This window comes from Bos mutus, chromosome 19, assembly GCF_027580195.1.
Source record: "Bos mutus isolate GX-2022 chromosome 19, NWIPB_WYAK_1.1, whole genome shotgun sequence".
Lineage (NCBI taxonomy): Eukaryota > Metazoa > Chordata > Mammalia > Artiodactyla > Bovidae > Bos > Bos mutus.
In genome coordinates, this window is record NC_091635.1 from 38,514,934 (window position 1) to 38,536,107 (window position 21,174).

General features: G+C 59.4%; 1 protein-coding gene across 4 annotated transcripts; it reads left to right on the forward strand.

Moving 5' to 3' along the window:
* On the forward strand, positions 1-21,174 carry CLUH (clustered mitochondria homolog). 4 transcript variants are annotated; one of them, XM_070390226.1, is made up of 26 exons: positions 1-222; positions 7,564-7,766; positions 8,722-8,893; positions 9,860-10,003; positions 10,209-10,333; positions 10,415-10,569; positions 10,653-10,778; positions 11,045-11,192; positions 11,356-11,448; positions 12,564-13,258; positions 13,935-14,158; positions 14,258-14,359; positions 14,496-14,596; positions 15,373-15,525; positions 15,631-15,693; positions 15,772-16,016; positions 16,146-16,230; positions 16,350-16,503; positions 16,606-16,745; positions 17,552-17,632; positions 17,711-17,836; positions 17,919-18,040; positions 18,323-18,416; positions 18,497-18,631; positions 18,708-18,781; positions 19,680-21,174. In XM_070390226.1, exons 1-26 carry the CDS (start codon positions 123-125, stop codon positions 19,864-19,866), a joined length of 4,047 nt encoding a protein of 1,348 aa, XP_070246327.1. In that variant the 5' UTR covers positions 1-122; the 3' UTR covers positions 19,867-21,174. The 4 variants fall into 4 exon arrangements, with proteins under 4 accessions (XP_070246327.1, XP_070246326.1, XP_070246325.1 ...); XM_070390225.1 differs by having other exon boundaries at positions 2-222; positions 14,255-14,359; XM_070390224.1 differs by lacking the exon at positions 1-222 and adding an exon at positions 3,772-4,338.

Sequence of the window (21,174 nt, forward strand, 5' to 3'; positions counted from 1 at the left end):
AGCGCGCACCACGTGGGCCGGTGACTCCGTCCTTCCCGCAGCGGCAGCGGCGCGCAGGGCACTTGGGTTAGTGGCGCGGCGGGCGGCGCGGATAGCCGAGGCGGACGCCGGCTTCCGCCGCCATGGTCATCAAAACGGACGAGTTGCCGGCAGCAGCCCCGGCGGACAGCGCTCGGGAGCCCAGCCCGCAGGCCGGTGGCAAGGGGCGGCCAGGCGCGGCGGGTGAGTGGGGCCGGGGCCAGGGGGCAGCCGGGCGGGAGGCTAGACTGGGCCGAGTGCGCGGGGGGGGGGTTGGGGTGGTGCGGGGACCGCTGCCTTTTCTCCGCGCCTGACCGGGTCGCATCTCGCCGAGCCCTCCACCGGGCGCCCCCGCCCTGAAGGTCACCTTCACTGTCGCCCCCGGCTGCGGCCCGGACTTGACACACGTGGGATCCCGGGGAGGGCAGCGGCGGCGAACACACGCGTGCCAGATCGTGGGGACACGTGCGCGCACACGCGGTTTCGGGGTGCGCCGGCTGCGCAGATCGGTGGACTCGGCGGCCCCACCCCCTACGCGCCCGGGCTTGGGGAACTCCCCCAACTGGGGTCACTTGACACTTGCTCCGTCTAGCACCCCCTTGCCGTCAGGATCCCTAGCGTTCCCTGTGCACCCGGCTGCAGCCTTGCGAGTTCGGCTCAGCTTGGGACTTCTCAGGCTTAGTCTATGAGAAGACCGCAAGTTGAGGGTTTGTATTTTGAGAGGGGGTTTCTGTGGTTCATTCCCAGAGGCAAGGCTTTAACCCCTGTTATGCAGACTCTGATCTCCGCCCTGTTAGATGTTGGCCTAGTGGGCAGATTTGGAGTGGAGGGTGTCTACCTATGTATGGGGACAAAGCCAAACTCCTTGGCAGGAGGTAGTGTTTGTGCCAGAACTTGATCATTAACCCGCCTTATTGCGAAAAGTGGGTCAGCCCAGAGTTGCTGTTTTTAAGGCAAAGGTCGTCAGCATGGAGTTGATCTCCCAGCTCTTCCCTGTGGAGACTGTGTGGCATTGACTTTGGGAGTGGCTGCAGTTTTTCTCCGGTGGGGACTGCCTCTGTCCCGGGCTTCCTCTGTTCCTTCCATCACATCTTTGACTCCAGCCGTGAGGCCCGGAAGCCCCTTCCCAGCCCCTGGGCTGTCTGCTCCAAATCTTTCTCAGAGCCTCAGAGCTGGGATATGTTCCTCTCTGTCCTGGGTGGCCGTGGGAGTGCGGAACTAACCCTGCCTTCCACTCCCACAACTCTCCTCAAAAGACACTTGTCATCTTCATCTCCCTGTCCAGCTTCAGTGAGTCAGTATCAGAGCAGGGCTAGATGGGCTCTCTGGCCCTGTAACGGGCCACAGCCAGGTTTCCTGGTGGTGGGGCATAGGTACTGTGGCAGCCTTGCTGATTGCCTGAAGAAGGCCAAGGTTTGGGCAGAGTGACAAATGCTGATGACTCCAACCTGCCAGGCTTCACCCCACTGAGGCTCTGTCTGAATCAGTGGAGCAGGCTAGATAAGAGCAGGCTGATTTCCTCTCCAGCAGAGAGACTTCAAGAGATGAAGCGACTTGCCCAAGGTCACACAGCCATTTAGTATTTGGATTTCCAGCTCCTGGCCAGATTGCCAAGGCTACCTTAGCCTGTGCCAGAGGAGGCTGGGAGAGGCATGTGGGCTGGGCTGGGATGCTGAGAACTCAGGGCTCAGGAGAGAGGAGAGTTGGAGAATTTCTCTGAGGGAACTCTGGCGCAACCTGGGTCAGGGGCGCATCCAGCCAGCTGTTCATTTAGGGGAAACTGGAAGCCTACTAGCAGGTGGAACATGGGCTCTCGAACCCTCTGGGAAGCTTGTATAGAGCCAGGACTTGAATTTCAGCCAGCCTGAATTTATTCAAAGGAGGATGGGGCTTTTATGGAGACTCTTCCCAACAGACCCTCACCCAGGTTTCTGACCTCAGAACCCAGCTCTGGAAGACTCTTAGCCCCCTTGAGGAAGTGATCAAGGCCTTTTGTGGAGGGAGGTGGGGGGACCAAGGGTCAGTTGCCTTCTTAGGAATAAAGCTGCTTTTAGGGGTTAAGAGAACAGGCAGGTTTTTCAAGTTCATGGTGGTGTGTCGAGTTCCTTCTTCCTAGGGGAGGATTGCTTGGAGTCTATGCCGGGAGCGGAGGGACAGGGGGCTGGCAGACTGGAGAGGAGCTTGGGGGCTTGTGGGAGCTACTGGATGGTACCCCCCCAGAGCTCTTCTTTTGGGTGGGCCTGAGCAGAGCAACTCAGGGAACACTAGATCCTTCCCAGGCCCCACAGACCTGATTCTGACCTGGGTGGGGATGGGAAGGAGGCAAGCAGATGCCTACTTCCTTGGGGCCCTCCTTAGGCTGCCTGCCCCGACCCTTTTCTCTTGAAGCCCCAGGTTCCTGGGATGGGATGATCCTTTATGAGGCCTTACTTCCTACCCGGAGCCTCACCTGCAGAGGTTTTGGCTGGGGCGGGGCCTGGCCCTGGCACAGTCTACTGAGTGAGGCCATGCCAGGCTAGAGAATGCACACAGGAGCCACTTGGGATGGCTTACATTTCTTTTCTAACTCCTCTCTGCTGCCCATTGGATTCGTTTTCTTCCAGGCCAGGGCAGGGCTGTGCTTTATCTCTTCATTCTGGTCTGGCCGGTGAAGACTTGGGGTGGGGGGTGTGCCATGCTGTTTGGGCAACCCCTTCCCCTTCTGCAGAGGATCACTCATCTCCTTCCCTACAGCCTAGATCCTGAGGGGTTTCCCCCTGGGGTAAGAAGGCATGGTGTGGAGGCTTGGGTATGGATAGAGGAAAGGGTTCCTGTTTACCCGGTGGGGGCTACAGCCTAGGGGGTGGTACTCAGGCCTGGGCTTGGACCTCTGACAGACCTGGTCTTTTCTTGACCTGGCTTGGCTGCCTGTTGCCTCTGCAACCTTGGGCAGCCTGCTTGCTCTTAACATTTTGGAGTCTTAGTTTCCTCAAGTGAGATGGGCTAGTCAAGCTGATGGAGGGACCTGCCGTGAATCGGGCCTAGAGTGAGTCTTGGCTCTGTGGTAACCAGGATGGGGATGGTGGAAGCAGCTCCTCGGGGGTCATTGCCAGGCTGCCCCGCCCCGCCCTCCTCTCCAGAGGGTTAGGGCTTGTTTGGGGAGGGTAGTGGGAGCAGAGGGGCCCTGCCTGGTCCTCTGTACCTTCCACTCAGGGTGTGCGAGCCAGAAACCCTTGGTGGGGGCTGCAGGGAACCAAGGGCCTGCTGCATGCCAGCCCTTCAGGGCTGTCTGGACAGGACTGGAGCTGAGGGAAGGGGGCCAAAGAGAACCCCGCCCCCACCCTGGTTAGTATGGATGCCGGAGCAGCCCTGCCTGGGCCCTGGCAACAAGTCAGAGGCCCTAGGAAGGCGCCCTGGCGAGGCTGGGCATGTTCCTTCTCTACCACCGCACGGCCTTGGGTCTCTTGCTGCCAGCTCTGTTTTCCCCAGGGGAGAGACTTGGTTTTCTCCCGGCAGCGCAGGGGCTGCTGGGAAGGGAAGTCGGAGCCTGCCAGCTCCTTGGTGGAGCTGGAGGCCGGGGCACTGGGTGCAGTTGTCCTCTGGGAGTCTGGGGGCCCCTCCCCCCTCCCACCAGAACGGGTGTCTCCCAGGAAGGGGAGAGCTGCCAGGTCACCTGCAGGGGGCAGCATAAGCCAGAGGCCCCCGCCGGCCACTTGATCCAGGAGGAGGCAGGCAGGGCACTCAGCGGCCGCCAGTGGACAGGGAGCGGCCACCTCATGGCCTGGGCCCGGGTCTGCGCCAGCTGTTGCCGGCAGCTGGCGGAAGCGGTCCTGCCCACCCCCACTGGAGTTGGGGCAGAGGAGAGGACCCCCTTGCTGGGCCCTACCCCTGCCAGCCAGTCACCGGGGCCCTCGATCTGGAGGGTCCCAGGTAGCCCAGACGCCGGGTTCTCCTGCCCCACTAACTGCTTCATCAGCAGTGACCCCCTTTGGGGGGGATCTGGGGAGGCGGGCCTGAGCCCTGGTGGCAGCTTTACCCGGGGTCCCGAAGCCACCAGGGCTTCCTGGCCCACAGCCGTCCTGGCCGACCTTGAGCAGGATGCAAGGCAGGGGGAGTGTGCCCTTCCCAGGGCTGCCATGGCAGGCCTGGCCCCACTGAAACCCGAAGCCAACCAGAGCTCCAGCCCGGGGCCGACCAGCTGCATGGGGGCCAAGGTGGAGGCGCAGCCCAGAACAAGGGACATGGGCAGTGCCGGGCCTGAGCCGCAGAGCGGGGGGCTTCGCTGCCACGGAGGTCCCGTGAGTCCAGAACCCAGGAAGGGGCGACGGCCGACCACACCAGGTGGGCTGTGGGGGCAGTGAGCTAGCCTCTTGTGGGGAGGTCACTGGGCCTTGATCCGGCGGTAGGGAGACCCTCAGGGTCCTTTGGAGGAAAGAGGAAGGGCAGGGCAGGCTGTCCTTAGGGGAGTGGAGGCCCCTGGAAACCAGCCACATCCCTTTGAAATCTGGTAGGGCACTGCGTGCCCCCTGGGGGGGAACCTGGTGTATAGTACCTGCCTCTTGGGCAGGGTCCCTGGCCAGGGAGGGGGAACGGAAGCTATGACCGCCCTGGCCCTCCTCTGTCCTCTCAACCCGGACTCAGGGAGCACAGGACACCTGTCTAGGTCCAGGTCTCTGCCTTCCTGCTTTTGGGGTCTCAGACCTCAAAGCGGCTGTGCCGTACTGGGCGGGGGCCCCCTAGTCCCAAAGACTTGTCACAGCACAGCCTTTCTCAAGGACTCAGTTGGGGAGGCCGTCACGTCTATCACGTCTCCTGCTGCATTTTGAAAACTGACCAACTACCACCCACCTCCCACCGCCCTGTTCTGTCTTCATTGTCACAGAGGCGGCCAGGTTCTCCCTTCGGTCTGGCTGCTCACTTTCCAGGGGCTGGGGGTTCACTCAAAGGAGAGGTCCCTGTGGTTCTTTGGGGGAGGAGGATGGGACTGTATCTGAGTGCCTGGCAGTTCTGTTTATCACTAAGTTGAGGGGACGTGGTAAGAGGGAGTGGCTTTTCTCCACGTCAAACACCGCCCCCCCCCCACCTCGCCGTGTGCCCTTATGTGCCAGGCTTATCTGGACTTTTCTGTGTGGGTAGAGCCCACACAGCTCTGTGGAGGTGTGCCCCATCCCCGCTCCTCACAGCAGGGTAGGGACGAGGAGGTGGAGTCCAGAGGGGATCGCTGGGGTCCGGAGCAGACCTGGAGAGCTGGTCTATCTGGAGCTCACAGATAAGCACGGGGCCAGTCTGGCTGCGAGGTGGACCCAGAAGGGAAGGGCCGGCGGGCTTCCAGGCAGGCCTCTGTTGTGCTGCAGGGCTTCTGTGAGTTCCTCCTCTGCGCCCCAGGGTTGGGGTGGGGGGTCTCCTCTGTTCCCCCTAGTTCCTGGGGGAGAAATGGAAGGTGTTGTCACCTGCTCCTCCTCTCCCCACATGTGAGTCCATTGCTATTCACAGATGTTAGGCTTTTACAGTAATTAATTCATTCGTTCAGAGCCTTTCTGTTGAGTGGGCAGGACAGAAGGAGGGAGACAGCTGCTAGTGTGAACAGCCACCCCAAGTGCTGTCAGGAGTCATTGGTCAGGCTTCCAGGAAGGTTTATTTCACCTAGGCCTTGACGGATGAGTAGGAGCCTGCCAGATGGAGTGGTGTATAAGGGGCAGCACACCAAAGCACAGGTAGGAGGCAAGGTGTGTGGCCTGTTCTGAGATTCCTGAGTAGTCTGGAGCAGCTGCACCTTGATGGAGAGAACGCGGGAGCTGAGAGGGACGTTAGGCCCAAGACGTTTGGATCCTGTAAACAGTGGAGAGTGTTAGAACATTCTAAGTGGTACCTTTTTATTGTTTTTGGAAGAGGCAAAATGGCTGTGTTTATTTGATTTGATTTGGGTTTTCATTTACTCATATTAACCGTTAATTATGCAGGTTTACCATTAATTGAAGCATTTTATGTTTTTACTATGGTCACATTTAACATCAACTTAAGAAGCACTTTATTTCAAAAAGCGATTATCTCTAGTGACCAGAATTTCATTCGTGGAAGCACAAGTGTTGTCTTTGGATCACATTTAAGCTACTCATCTTAAGGATATGGTCATACTGTGAAAATGAAGATTACTTGTCAATTTCAAATATAAAATATGAACAGTTCACAAAGTTGCTCAGAGAATTTGCTCCCTATAGTTTCAGGGTCCTAGTTTTCTCAAAAAACACTCATACATTGTTTTTTCTAAATCATACCCTAAAATAAACGCTAGTTAAACAATTGTGTCCTACAGTAAGGAAAGTACAGACTTATAAGGAAAAGGTTTAATCACTCTTAATCCTATTCAAGGAAAGCCACTGAATTCTGGTCTTTTAGTCTTTCTACTGGCAAAGATGTAAATGTGCATATACACACTTAGTTAGGACTAGTACATATACAAGGTGTTTTTGTTTTTGTTTTAAATACAGTTGACTTACAGTGTTGAGGGTTTTTTTTTTTTTTTAATTGCACTGGGTCTTCATTGCTGCTCGCAGGCTTTATCTGGCGTAATATGTAGCAGACGTTATCTTAGGGGCAGGGGCTACTGGTCATTGTGTTGCTCTCCACTGTGTAACACGGGCTGCTCACTGTGTTCGCTTCTCTTGTTATCGGAGCGCAGGCTCTAGGCGCAGGCTCTAGACGCAGGCTTCAGTTGTTTGTTTGAGTAGTAGCAGCTCATGGGCTCAGTGTTGTGGCACACAGGCTTAGCTGTTCCGCAGCATGTGGAATCTTCCCAGACCAGGGACCGAACCCGTGTTCCCTGCATTGGCAGGCGGATTCTTATCCACTGCACGACCAGGGAAGTCCCTGCAATGTTATATTAATTTCAGGTGTACAGCAAGTGGTATTCTTGAAATAGGGAAAATGGCCTGCAGTCGTCCTGCAATTAGGTCAGGGTGTGGTGAGGGGCATTTGAAGAGCAGGGGCTGGTTTGTGGAAGATGGTAAATTCCACTCTGACAAGATGAGTCTGGCAAGGCCTTGGGGATGGCCACATGTTGAAAACCTGGATCGAAGCCTGGATGGGTCACATGAGCTGTGAGGTGGAAGGGCATTTAGAATCACAGATAAGGGTAAGATGGAAATGAGGAGTGGCTGGGACCCGGAACACCCACAGCTGGACTGCGGGAGAAGTCGAGCTGGAAAGGAAGGGACCAGAGTGTCCATCAGGGAAGAGGGGGAAGTGAATGTGGGGAGTGTTGTTGAAGCCACTTGCATTGGCGACTCTGGGAGAGTTGTCTGGGGGGCCTAATCACATGGATGCCAGACGGGGGTCCTGAGGAGAGATGGGAAACAAGTTCCTGGGGTATGGAGGGTGCAGGCAGGAGCCTGCAGGTGGCCAGAGTGGGGGTGCCGAAGGAGTTGTGTGCTTGGGGTAGGTGGGCCTGGCACAGGGCCAGGTCTGGGGAGGACAGGCAGACACCATTCTGTAGGGCGCTGCCCACCCTGGCTGGAGGCAGACCTCACCAGTAAGGCCCATCTGACTCAGCCCCCTTGTCCCCTGCAGAGCTGCCTTCAGTCATGCTGTTGAATGGGGACTGCCCAGAGAGCCTGAAGAAGGAAGAAGGGCCTGCTGAACCACCCCGGGAAAACGGGCTCGACGAGACCGAGCCGGGAGAGGAGACCACCGGACAGGAAGTCATCGTCATTCAGGACACAGGCTTTTCAGTGAAGATCCTGGCTCCTGGGATTGAGCCCTTCTCCCTCCAGGTAAGATAGCGGAGGGGTGCTGGGGGCCAGGGCCTGTGAGGCGGGATGAGGATGGGGTCGCAGGCAGGAAACAGGGTCCTCTGCCTTCCAAGGTCACTCACGTAGTGGACGTGGGAGTCCAGGTTCAAACTGTTGCCACATTGCTAGGGGCCAGATCCCAGCTGGGACTGCCAGCCCTGTCTAGGGAGGAGGAGTACAGTAGTGGCTGGCTAGTACTGGGGTCCCAGGCTCCCCAGCCTCGGCTATGTCAACTCTCTGGCTGGAGTTTGACTGTCTGCTTGAGAGAAGAGGGGTTTCCCTGGTGGTTCAGGGTTAAGTCTGCCTGCAATCCAAGAGACCCTGGTTTGATCCCCTGGAGAAGAGAATGGCTATCCACTCCAGTATTCTTGCCTGGAGAATTCCATGGACGGAGGAGCCTGGTGGGCTGCAGTCCATGGGGTTGCAAAGAGTCAGACACAACTGAGCAACGAACACTTTTATTTTGGGAGGAGAGAGGTATTGGTTGTCTCCAAGAGCAGAGCCTCCCCAGAGGTCTTGGGAACGGACTCATTGGGGAACCAGATGAGGCTTCTTGCATCTTCTGGACCCACAGGCTTGAGCCCCAGGCCACACCTTCCTGAAAGGGGAAGTCATAGGGAGGAGGCAAGATGGCCGTTTTCTTTTCCTTGTTCTTACACCTCTGCTCTGTTCAGAGTCTGCAGGAATAGTTGAAGCCTGTGGGTTAGGAGGCCAGGCTCTGTCTTGCACATGTATACACACCCTGCACACACATGCACGCACGCACACACACACAGGTGCAGGTGGGCACAGTACTTATGGGCAGGGCCTGGACTTTAAAATACAAGCCACAAAGGGGGAAACGGTATTTGAAGCATTGATTTTAGGGACCCAGGTGTTTGGGGCTGGGGAAACCGGTATGTTTTCACCAGGGTGGCGGTGGCCTTCTCCCTGGCAGGTCTCCCCCCAGGAGATGGTGCAGGAGATCCACCAGGTGCTCATGGACCGTGAAGACACCTGTCACCGCACCTGCTTCTCGTTGCACCTGGATGGCAACATGCTGGACCACTTCTCAGAGCTGCGCAGTGTGGAGGGGCTGCAGGAAGGCTCAGTGCTACGCGTGGTGGAAGGTTTGTCTGGAAGTCGAGCAGCTCCCCAAGGTGGGGGCGGGACACGAGGAGGCGGGGCCAGGTGGCACTCTCCCCACCCCGCCCCTCCCGCTGGCATCTTGGTACGTCTGTGTCACGGATGAGCATGTAGAGGCTTGGGGCGGTGTTGGACTTGTGGCAACAGGACAGCAGCACAGGTCTGCTTCTCTGGTCCTCTCTGGCACACCCTCCAACTTCAGGGTTAAATATCAGAGTCATGATTTTAAAAAAACAGTAGCAAGCAAGTGCTTGAAATCAGCCTATACAAATTTTATAGCGATAAAAGTTCAGCCTCTTAAGAAAACTGAAGTTTCATGGCTCGTGAAAGTCAGGCCCCTTGTGAAGCAATCAGCTGGCATGATGAGGCTGGTCTATTTGTTAAAAAAGAAAAGATCCTGTAAACTTGGGTCACCTGGGGAGAGTGGCACAGAGGTTCCAGGCATGTCACCCAAAGAACGAATGTGGGGGAAAAGTAACTCGGCTGTGCCCAGACTTATCCAATTACGGGTCCTCCCACCTGCCTCTGAAGAGCCCTCATTAGGATTTCCTGAAACGTGAGTTGGGGAGCAAGGTTGAGTCCTGTAAATCCTCTGGCTGCCCTGGGGGAGGGCTGACCCGGGAGAACTGGACTGAGCATGTGGGGACAACCTAGCCACTGTGACACTTGTGGACAGAGAATTAGGGGGCTTCTGTGGGCTGCCACAGCCTGTGTGCATTTCCTGAGGTACTTCTTGTGCCCTTTGGCAGAAGGTTCTTTGCAAACAGGGATCCCTGCTGATAGGCAGATATGTGTGTGGAAAGCAGATTTCCAGCCTAGGTGTTCATAAGGGAATCTGCAAGTAAAAGCCTAAAATTGAAAATCAATGCTACCCCTGCTTGTGCTCAGGCTGACTCTCTCCTGGGGAGGCTGTTGCCCTGGTAACGTCCTGCCCCTCCCCCTTCCGACAGAACCATACACAGTGCGAGAGGCCCGCATCCACGTGCGCCACGTTCGAGACCTGCTCAAGAGCCTAGACCCCTCCGATGCCTTCAATGGGGTTGACTGCAACTCCTTGTCCTTCCTGAGCGTCTTTACCGATGGCGACCTGGGAGGTGCGGGAGGCGCTGGGGCTGGCGGTTGGGCAGAGGGGCTGGGAGCAAGTTGAACTGGGGCTGGTGAAGGGGGCTGGGCCTTCCCTCAGCCTTCCCACTGGAGGGAAGCGGGGCCGGAGGCACCCAGGCCAGGGCCACTTGAGCTGGGGAGTGCGTTGGACCCCCTGGGGCGTCGTGTGCTGACCACCAGCCTCGGGTCCCTCAGACAGCGGGAAGCGGAAGAAGGGCTTGGAGATGGACCCCATCGACTGCACACCGCCCGAGTATATTCTTCCTGGGAGCCGGGAGCGGCCGTTGTGTCCTCTGCAGCCCCAGAACCGGGACTGGAAGGTGGGAGCTGGTCTCTGGGGATGGGGGCAGGGGACCACCCACCAGGAAGCATGGCATGCTCACGCTCAGCCCTTGCCACAGCCCCTGCAGTGCCTGAAGGTGCTCACCATGAGCGGCTGGAACCCGCCACCCGGGAACCGCAGGATGCACGGGGACCTCATGTACCTGTTCGTGATCACAGCTGAGGACCGGCAAGTCAGCATCACGGCCTCCACCCGCGGATTTTACCTGAACCAGTGAGTCCCTGTACAAGCCTGTGGGGAGCCCTCGCGCAGCCGCCTGGGGGGCACCCGGCACAGTGATCACCCTCTCTCTGCAGGTCCACAGCGTACCACTTCAACCCCAAGCCTGCCAGCCCCCGCTTCCTCAGCCATTCCCTGGTGGAGCTGCTCAACCAGATCAGCCCAACCTTCAAAAAAAACTTTGCCGCCCTGCAGAAGAAAAGGTAGCGCCTCAGCCTGTTGGCCCCTCATCTCCCGGGGTGGGTGACCTGGACGGCCTGGAATCTAGCACTTCTGCCCTAAGAAGCTGGACACGCAGCACCCAGAGCCTCCCGCCCGAGGCAGCAGACCTGGGACAGGTGGCTGTGGGCCCTTGCTGGACTCTCCAGGGACAGAGCCTTAGTGGGGAGACAGTGGGGCCTTGAAGAAGGGGCCCAGGGCAGAGCTCTGAGCTCATTGGGCCATCCCATCTCCCCTCTGCTCGATGCAGGGTCCAGCGCCACCCCTTCGAGAGGATCGCCACCCCATTCCAGGTGTACAGCTGGACAGCCCCCCAGGCGGAGCACGCCATGGACTGCGTGCGGGCGGAGGATGCCTATACCTCCCGGCTGGGCTACGAGGAGCACATTCCTGGACAGGTGCCTGTGGCCATCCCCGGCTCCTCTCTCCCTTCCCCTGCGGGGCCCAGGCTGCGTTCTCGGTGCCTGTAGGGCTGCACAGGGTGGCAGGGGGGTGGGACTGCCCCGAGCAGGTGGTGGGGGCTCAGGCTGAGCTGGCCTATCCCTCCTGGTCTCTGTGTAGACCCGGGACTGGAATGAGGAGCTGCAGACTACACGGGAGCTGCCTCGGAAGAACCTGCCTGAGCGACTGCTTCGAGAAAGAGCCATATTCAAGGTGCCCGTGGCCCCTTAGGCCTGACCAGCAGCCTCAGGCCTGCCAGCCACTTCCCTACTGGTTTTCTGTGGATAAGAGGGAAGCTGGACAAGGGCTTCTGTGGATAAGGGCCTTTGGGGACCTTCCAGGCCATTCTGCCACTTTCTGCCTCCCAGCAGACAACCCCAGCCCCTTTTTCTGGCCTTTCTGAGATTTAGAGTCTGGGGGTGGGGGTTGGGGGCAGGGAGCCACCTCCAGGATGGGCTGAGTGATGCCCACGCCCATTTCCCTCCCAACGCAGCCATATGGGGACCTGGGCACACGTGTCCTCCTGTGATGTCCTCAGTGCTTTTGCTGACAGAGATGAGGAAAAAGCAGTGCTTTCAGTGGAAAAAAAGCTTTAAAATCTCCCATAATTTTACTAGAGATGATAATGGTAAAGAAATATAAATGTCCTGGGTGCTCACTTTGCCAGGAGCTGGACCAGGTGCCGTGTAGACTTGTAATCTCCCGGGCACCTTATAAAGGGCGATGGCGTTTTTTTTGGCTGCACTGCTAGGCATATGGGATCTGAGTTCTCCGAGCAGGAATGGAACCCATGCCCCCTGCAGTGGAAGCGTGGACTCTTCAGGGAAGGCCCCTGAAGGTCGATACTTTTATGTCATCTATAGACATGAAGACAGATCTGAGAGGTGATCCAGCAGAGATCACCTGGCATATAGTTGGTGGATCCCAGACCCACCCAAGTCCTCCTGCCCCCTGTAATCACTGAGTTCTGCTGTCTATCTGAGTATTTGATAAAAGTGAAAGTCGCTCAGTCATGCCCAGCTCTTTGTGACCCCATGGACTATACAGCCCATGAAATTCTCCAGGCCAGGATACTGGAGTGGGTAGCTGTTTCCTTCTCCAGGGGATCTTCCCAACCGAGGGATCGAACCCAGGTCTCCTGCATTGCAGGTGGATTCTTTACCAGCTGAGCCACCAGGGAAGCCCATAAGTGTTACATTTTTTCTGAACTGGGGTTTCTCGTGCTTTTCCAAGTGTGTGAAACCTTCGTCCTGCTCACCTCCGCCAGCCGCAGGTGAGCTTGGCCAGGTGAGATGTAGCTCCCTCACCCTCTGACCTCCGGCCCCCAGGTGCACAGTGACTTCACTGCAGCAGCCACGCGGGGCGCCATGGCGGTCATCGACGGCAACGTGATGGCCATCAACCCCAGCGAGGAGACCAAGATGCAGATGTTCATCTGGAACAACATCTTCTTCAGCCTGGGCTTCGACGTTCGCGACCACTACAAGGACTTCGGCGGGGACGTGGCAGCCTATGTGGCACCCACCAACGACCTGAACGGCGTGCGCACGTACAATGCGGTGGACGTGGAGGGGCTGTACACGTTGGGCACAGTGGTGGTGGATTACCGAGGCTACCGTGTCACGGCCCAGTCCATCATCCCCGGCATCCTGGAGCGGGACCAGGAGCAGAGCGTCATCTACGGCTCCATTGACTTCGGCAAGACGGTGGTGTCGCACCCGCGGTACCTGGAGCTGCTGGAGCGCACGAGCCGGCCCCTCAAGATCCTGAGGCACCGGGTGCTCAATGACCGGGACGAGGAGGTGGAGCTCTGCTCCTCCGTGGAGTGCAAGGGCATCATCGGCAATGATGGGCGCCACTACATCCTGGACCTGCTGCGCACCTTCCCCCCTGACCTCAACTTCCTGCCCGTGCCCGGCGAGACGCTGCCCGAGGAGTGCACCCGTGCTGGCTTCCCCCGCGCACACCGCCACAAGCTGTGCTGTCTGCGCCAGGAGCTGGTGGACGCCTTCGTGGAGCACAGGTGGGGCTCAGGCCTGCGGCTGCAGCCTCGGGCAGGGAGGGCGGTGCTGGCGTCTGACCCCAGACGGGGGATGCTTTGGGAAGTGAAGAGGAACGAGCTCTGGGCCCATCACTGTGGCATCCAGCTCCCCCACACAGGCAGACGCCCAAGAGCTTCATGTAGATGAGAAAAAGCGAGACCGGTGGCTTTCTACTGAAGTGATGCTGTTTCCTCAAGAAGCGTGTGGACATCTGCTTAGGCATTTTTGAACCTCCCAGTGCCATGGCCCTTGGGTGGGGGGATACAGGTGGGGTCCCTGCTGCTGGCGGTCAGTGCTTAGGAGTCAGCCCATCAAATGTCCCGTGCCAGGAATAATTCTCCCTCTCAAAACGCCAGAGGGGTCCCTGGTGCTCTCAGGAGCCCTGACACCCAGCTGTCTTCCTGTCTAGGAAGATCCCCATTTTTGCTGTGACCTGCCACCACCTGGTAGAATGGCTGGGCTGGCACATGTACACACGCATGGACATTGCTCCCTGGACAGGACAGGACATCCTGGGCCCCAACATCCTTAAGCCCAGCAGGGCAGGAGCTGGGGCCTGGCTCAGGTCCCCCCACGGCCAGCAGGAAGCTGCCGGACCGGTGACCTCCTAGACGCTCCTCTCCCATCCCCTGCTCCACCCCACCCACTGTGCCCCAGGTACCTGCTCTTCATGAAGCTGGCTGCCCTACAGCTGATGCAGCAGAAGGCCAGCAAGATGGAGAGCCCCACGTCCCTGGAGAACGGCGACGGCCTGTCCTTGGAGTCCAAGCCTGACGCTCCCCCAGCGCCCGAGGCGGGAGGCGAGGAGGAGGGCAGCAGTGCTAGCGGCCTGGCCACGGTGAAGGAGCTGGCAGAGACCGTTGCCTCGGACGACGGGACAGGTGGGGCTGCTGGGGGAGCCCCCGCCAGGGGAGGCTCGGGCTGGCACCCAACCCGTGGGGAGGTGGGGCAGCTCCTGACAGGCCGTGTATTCACAGCAGACCCTCGGGGTCGGGAGGTGATCCGTAACGCGTGCAAGGCAGTGGGTTCCATCAGCAGCACAGCCTTCGACGTCCGCTTCAACCCTGACATCTTCTCGCCAGGTGAGTGGTCCTCGGGGGCCCCAGTGCTGGGGGCCTGCTTGCCTACCTAAGTGCTGCTGTCTGTCTGTCTGTGTGTCTGTCTGGTGCCTGCCTCTTTTGCCAGCTCACACCTCCTTGCTCTCCCTCCTGCCCGCAGGAGTGCGCTTCCCCGAGTCCTGCCAGGAGGAGGTTCGGGACCAGAAGCAGCTGCTGAAAGATGCCGCTGCCTTCCTGCTCTCCTGCCAGATACCTGGCTTGGTGAGGGCGGGATGGGGCAGGGGGTGGCACGAAGGAGGGGCAGCAGGGGTTACAGGCTCTGTGGCCTCATTCGCCTCTGGGAACTCGTGGAGCCTTTGCAGGAGTGACCTAAGCCTCCTGACCTGCGAGGCAGATGGGGAGTTCTCGTTCCCAGAATAGTGCCACTGACACAAAGGGGCCAAGGCAGGCATCAGTTGTGCCCTGGGTGCCCTCCCTTGGGGGCTGGCAGCGGGGTTATGGTCCTCCAAAGCCCCTGTATGAGGGGATGGCAGACAGAGGGCGTGGGGGCATCTTTACCCACCCCCACCGTCCAAGAAGCTTTGTATGGAGTCCCCGTGTGTGTACAGAGGGCCTGCTCCCTGCTGAGGCGGCCCTGAGCTCCGGTGTTGTGCTTGTTCCCCAATCTTTGAGGTGAGCCTGCCATGCCCGCTGCTCCAGGGCCCGCGAGGCAAGGCTCAGTCTCAGAGTGAAGCCGTGGCTCTGCTCCTTCCTGTGCCATCACAGGGGAGCCTTGCTGCCCTCCATTGCTGTTTCCCTGCCAGTGGGCCCAGCAGTCCCAGGGTGACGGTGGGCTGTGCAGAAGGCCGGGGATGAGAGCTCACATCCTTACTGCTCACATCCTTTCTCTCCTTTCCTCTTCCTGACTGGGAGCAAGGGGTCTTAGTCCCTTCCTTCCTCAGGGCCCCAGAATAGTGGGAGCCCCCATTGGCAAGACCTGGGGCAGGAGGAGGCAGAGGGCCTGGGCTGGGGGGGGCCTGACCTTCTGCAGCCCGCAGGTGAAGGACTTCACAGACCATGCGGTGCTGCCCATGGACGGGGCTACACTGGCCGAGGTGATGCGCCAGCGTGGCATCAACATGCGCTACCTGGGCAAGGTGCTGGACCTGGTGATGCGGAGCCCGGCCCGTGACCAGCTGGACCACATCTACGTGAGTGGTGCCCGGGGTGGCTGAGAGATGGAGGGGGGGTGAGGGGCTGGGCTGGAGGCCTGGAGCCCAACCCAGACACCCCCCTTTTTCTCTGAACCCATGCAGAAAATTGGCATTGGAGAGCTCATCACCCGCTCTGCCAAGCACATCTTCAAGACGTACCTACAGGTACTGCCGCTCCCTTCAGCCTGGCTCAGGGAGGTGTTGGGGGAGCCCGAGTGGTGACCGGTCGCACCTCCCTTGCAGGGGGTCGAGCTCTCCGGGCTCTCGGCTGCCATCAGCCACTTCCTGAACTGCTTCCTGAGCTCCTACCCCAACCCCGTGGCCCACCTGCCCGCTGACGAGCTCATCTCCAAGAAGAGGAACAGGAGGAGGCGAAACCGGCCCCCAGGGGCAGCAGATAACACAGCCTGGGCCGTCATGACCCCCCAGGAACTTTGGAAGAACATCTGCCAGGAGGCCAAGAACTACTTTGACTTCAGCCTCGAGTGGTGCGTGAGCGGCTGTGGGAGACCACTTGCTTGGGGAAGTGGGAGTGGGGGCCCCCATGCCTAGGGGCTTGGGTGGAGGGGGGCGGATGGGTGCTGGGCTGCTCGGGCCCACCCTCCGCTCCTCCCCAGTGAGACGGTGGACCAGGCCGTGGAGACCTATGGGCTGCAGAAGATCACGCTGCTGCGGGAGATCTCCTTGAAAACCGGCATCCAGGTGGGCCGGGTTCGGAGCGTCCTGAAGGGTCCCCGGGGCCTCGGGTGAAGCTGGTGGGGTGGTGCTGGCCACGTGAGCCTGGGCTGAGGCTCCCTGTGGGTGTCGGGCGGGGCCCCCAGATCCTGCTGAAGGAGTACAGCTTTGACAGCCGCCACAAACCTGCCTTCACGGAGGAGGACGTGCTCAACATCTTCCCCGTGGTCAAGCACGTCAACCCCAAGGCCTCGGACGCCTTCCACTTCTTTCAGAGCGGGCAGGCCAAAGTACAGCAGGGTGCGTGCCAGGTGCGGCCGGCGGGGGGGTGGGGGCGGTGGAGAGGGACCCCCAGCCCAAACCCAGGCCAGCCCTGACCTTCTGCCCACCGGTGCCCTGCAGGCTTCCTAAAGGAGGGCTGTGAGCTCATCAACGAGGCCCTGAACCTGTTTAACAACGTGTACGGGGCCATGCACGTGGAGATCTGTGCCTGCCTGCGCCTGCTTGCCCGCCTCCACTACATCATGGGCGACTACGCCGAGGTGGGCTTGTGCACCTTCTGGGGGTGGTCAGTGGGGCCCTGGGTTGTGTTCTCACCCCACTGGCCCAGCAGGATGGGGGGGTCCAGGCAGGCAGAACTGGAGCCCTGTCATCCCAGAGAGATTGCTTACCTCCAGGCCTCCCCAGGAGGAGCAGGTGGAAACCCTGGGATGTGCTTGCTCTGCCTATACATCCCTCCCCCGCCCCCCGTTTCCCTCTGCCCCAACAGCTGTGTCCTGGGGAGAGCTGCGGTGCCCGTGGACACAGTGGGAGTGATGCCAGGGCCTTCCTTCCCTTCACAGGGACAAGCGAGGGGCACGTTCTCAGTCAGTACCTTGTAAGCGCTCTGGAAGCTGCTCAGGGACTGTGCTGTTGGCTGTACTGTCCTGGGGCCTAGTGGTGTTCACCTGCCGCGTTAGCCCCCGGGTTTGAGGCTGCCTCCGATGCGGGCACACTGCAGGTGCTCCACTTGGCTCCAGCCATAGGACTCCTTTTTTTTTCACCTGTATATGCCTCCTTGTCGTAGTATGAATATTTTATTTTTAGTACAACTTTAGATTTGTGCATATGTTTGCATAGACTAAGACAGTCTTTTAAAATGTGAAGTAGCCTCGGGGTGGGGTGTAGACTTCCCTGGTCACAGCAGCTGGATTTTGACCACTTCTTTCCTCCTTGGTGCAAAGTAAAAATAGAAATTGCAGCCAGAGATGAAGAGGCCTGAGCTGCCTGGAGGCTCATGGGCGAGACAGACAGACAGACGGGGTGTGGGGCGGTGCCACCTGGGGATGACAGCCCCCACCTCTCCCAGGCCCTCAGTAACCAGCAGAAGGCCGTGCTAATGAGCGAGCGAGTGATGGGCATCGAGCACCCCAACACCATCCAGGAATACGTGAGTAGCCGCCGGGGCGGGGCTGGCGCGGGGGCGGAGCCGGCGGCCGACCTGACCTGCCCTGCCCTGCCCCTGCAGATGCACCTGGCGCTGTACTGCTTTGCCAGTAGCCAGCTGTCCACCGCCCTGAGCCTGCTGTACCGCGCCCGCTACCTCACATTGCTCGTGTTCGGGGAGGACCACCCTGAGATGGCGCTGCTGGACGTGAGTGCTGGGGAGGGGCAGTGGGACTAGCCTCCATCCCAGGGGAGTGGGAGCTGACCAGGGCCCTCCCGACTGCCCCCAGAACAACATCGGGCTGGTGCTGCACGGAGTGATGGAGTATGACCTATCGCTGCGCTTCCTGGAGAATGCGCTGGCCGTCAGCACCAAGTACCACGGGCCCAAGTCCCTCAAGGTGGCCCTCAGGTGAGGCTGTGCTGGGTCAGGGGGCAGGGAGACCCCGGGCCACAGGGTCCCAGGAAGCACTTGAATCGAGGGCGGGCGCGGGATCCAGCACTCTGCCCTCCATCTGACTCCTGAGGAAATTTCTCTCACCTTCCATGTCTTCTCTGAGTCCTGGATTTGGCGTCTTACCCCTGGAGAGATCCCGGAGTGGGATCTAGAGTAGCCCGCACACACCCCCATTAGTGCCCACCGGCCCGTTCACGCCCTCCCTCGCCCCCCACCCCGCGCCCTGCCTCCCTACAGCCACCACCTGGTCGCCCGGGTCTATGAGAGCAAAGCCGAGTTCCGCTCCGCCCTGCAGCACGAGAAGGAAGGCTACACCATCTACAAGACGCAGGTGGGCCAGGGCAGGGCGCAGGGCGGGGTCAAGGGCGGGGCTGAGGGCGGCCCTCATCTCTCCCCGCCTGCCCCCTGCAGCTCGGCGAGGACCACGAGAAGACCAAGGAGAGCTCCGAGTACCTCAAGTGCCTGACCCAGCAAGCCGTGGCCCTGCAGCGCACCATGAACGAGATCTACCGCAACGGCTCCAGCGCCAACATCCCGCCCCTCAAGGTGGGTCTCCGAGCGGGGCTGGGTGGGCATCCCCCCCTCCCCGGCCTCGGCCGCTCATGCTCCCCGCGCCCCTCAGTTCACAGCTCCCAGCATGGCCAGCGTCTTGGAGCAGCTGAACGTCATCAATGGCATCCTCTTCATTCCTCTCAGGTGAGGCCCCACTTGGACGTTGGCCTTTACTTTCTTGGTTTATTAACTACGGGATTGAGGTGGCTCGGACTGAGAAGTACAGCCCTTAGTGACTCCTTCCAGAAATACTTTGCATTATGGCACAAACACAGATCTGTCATCTTTTTTCCCCCTTAAGGCACAAAATTGTACCAAACCAGGCACGTATTTTTCTCCTGCGTTTAATCGATCTTGGCGATCATTTCATGTCAGTATGTAAAGAGCTAATGGTAAAGAACCCACCTGCCAATGCAGGAGACTTTAAAGAAATGCTGGTTCAATCCCTGGGTTGGGAAGATCTCCTGGAGAAGGGCATGGAAACCCACTCCAGTATTCTTACCTGGAGAATCCCATGGACAGAGGAACCTGGGTGGCTACAGTCCATAGGTTTGCAGAGTTGGCCACAACTGAAGCTACCTAGCAGGCATGTAAAGAGCAGCTTCATTCTTTCTCTGAGCTCCTGCTCTGTCAGTGTAGGGACGTGCCTTAGCGCTGGGCCCTGGGGGTCTCTCTGAGCTCTTAGACGAGCAACAACAACCCTGCCCTCGAAAGCCCCTTATCCCGTGTCCCTCTCGCCTGTGTGGGGCCCGGGTTTGGTCTGGTCAGCCTTAGGGCATTTACAGCGGACCTGCTCCACATTGCACCTGCGTTCTGGGTGCGATTGGCGATAGGAGCGGCCAGAGTGCACAGGGTTTAGGCTGGGTGTGAAGGCTGGATGGGAACCAGGCCTTCACTGGAGGCTGGCAGGTATGTGGAGTTCTTACTTGCACTGCAGAAAGTGCAGAGCCTGATCTTGTCCCAAGTTGAAGCAAAGCCAGGAAGGTGACGGAGGGCCCAGGCCCACCCTGATGCCCACTCTCCGCCCCATCCTTCTACTCAGCCAAAAAGACTTGGAGAATCTGAAAGCTGAGGTGGCACGGCGGCAGCAGCTCCAGGAGGCCAGCAGGAACAGGGATAAGGCTGAGGAGCCCATGGCCACTGAGCCGGAGCCCGTGGGGGCCTCAGAGGATGCGGCCACCCAGCCCCCGGCTGCCAAGGACCCTTCCTCCCCGAGCTTGCAGGGGTAGAAGGGGAGAGACAGACGGACAGTCGGTCAGCTGCCCCCGGTGATCCAGACTCCAGGAGAAGGTGGCACGCCCTGCACATCAGGAGAGGAATCAAGTCCCTCTTCCTCCACGTTTCCAACCCCATCCCCACCCCCAGCATCCTCCTGGGACCCGGGCCTGCCTGAACCCCGAGATGTTCTTGCACTGGTTCAATGAATACACGCTGCAGAGGCCTCATGGAAGACATGCGAATGGAGTGTGTGGGCATCCCCCAGTTCCCGGCTGGGGGACAGGTGCCTCTGTGGGTCCCCATCCTCGAGCAGGTGTGTGCGAGTACGTCCGTGCCTGCGAGTGCCCTGATCCGTCCTTCCTGACTTGTACATAGCCCCGAGCCGGTCCCCAGTGAGTGACGCGCGGATGGGATTTCTCAGGTCATTTGTATGTGTGACATTACGGCTGCTGCTTCTGCTGCCACTGCCCCTGGGTCCGACGTGGCTGAAAGTCCAGTTCTGAAGCCAAAAAGAGTGGCACTTTCCTGTGTCCTGGGATTGAGCGGGCGGCCTGAGCTCTGCGGCAGGGCTGGAGGACTGGGGAGCACTTTCGCTTCGTGGCAGGGTGAGGGCCGCAGCAGCTTTACTGATCATGGTTGGAGCCTGGCCTGGCTGTGCTGGGGGTGGGGAAAGGGGTGGCCAGGGGCAGTTCCCCAGACACCCGTGTGCCCAGCCCCGCTTGTCGGCCCTCGGGCCCAGCAGGAGATGCTGCCTCCCGCTCCCTGCACCCCAGCTGGGGCTAACCTTGGGGTCTAGTCTGAATGTATCCTCCTTGTTGAACCTCAGCTGCCTAACGCACAGGGGGGGGTGGGGTGGGGGGCTAGGGGAACTAGGGCTGAATCATGGATCCTGGGGGAAGAGATACAAATACAGGAGTGATTACTTGGTGGTGGAGCCTAGCTCCCTACCTGACCTCGGCCACACTGGCACCTTCGACAGAGAGGAGCCCTGGGGGTGGCAGGGAGGGGCCTGCAGAAGGCTGTGGCCCCCACAGGTCCCAGCTCCCCCTCTGCTGCTGGCCTCTGCTGCTTCTCGGTGGGTGGGGAGAGACGGCCGTCCTTCTGAACTGAAGGGAGCTGTCCCCGTGTTGGGGCCTCTGCCTGGTGGCTTGGCGGGGAGCTGCTTATGGGTATGGTCTGTCCGAACACCTTGTTTCAAAGGGAGTGGGTGGGAGCTAGCAAGCGAGGCATCCCCACGGCTGATCAAGAACTTTTTCTTGTTTTTAAACCATCACGTCTTCATTTCACATTGGAATAAAGTGAGTTTTTGAAACCTGCTG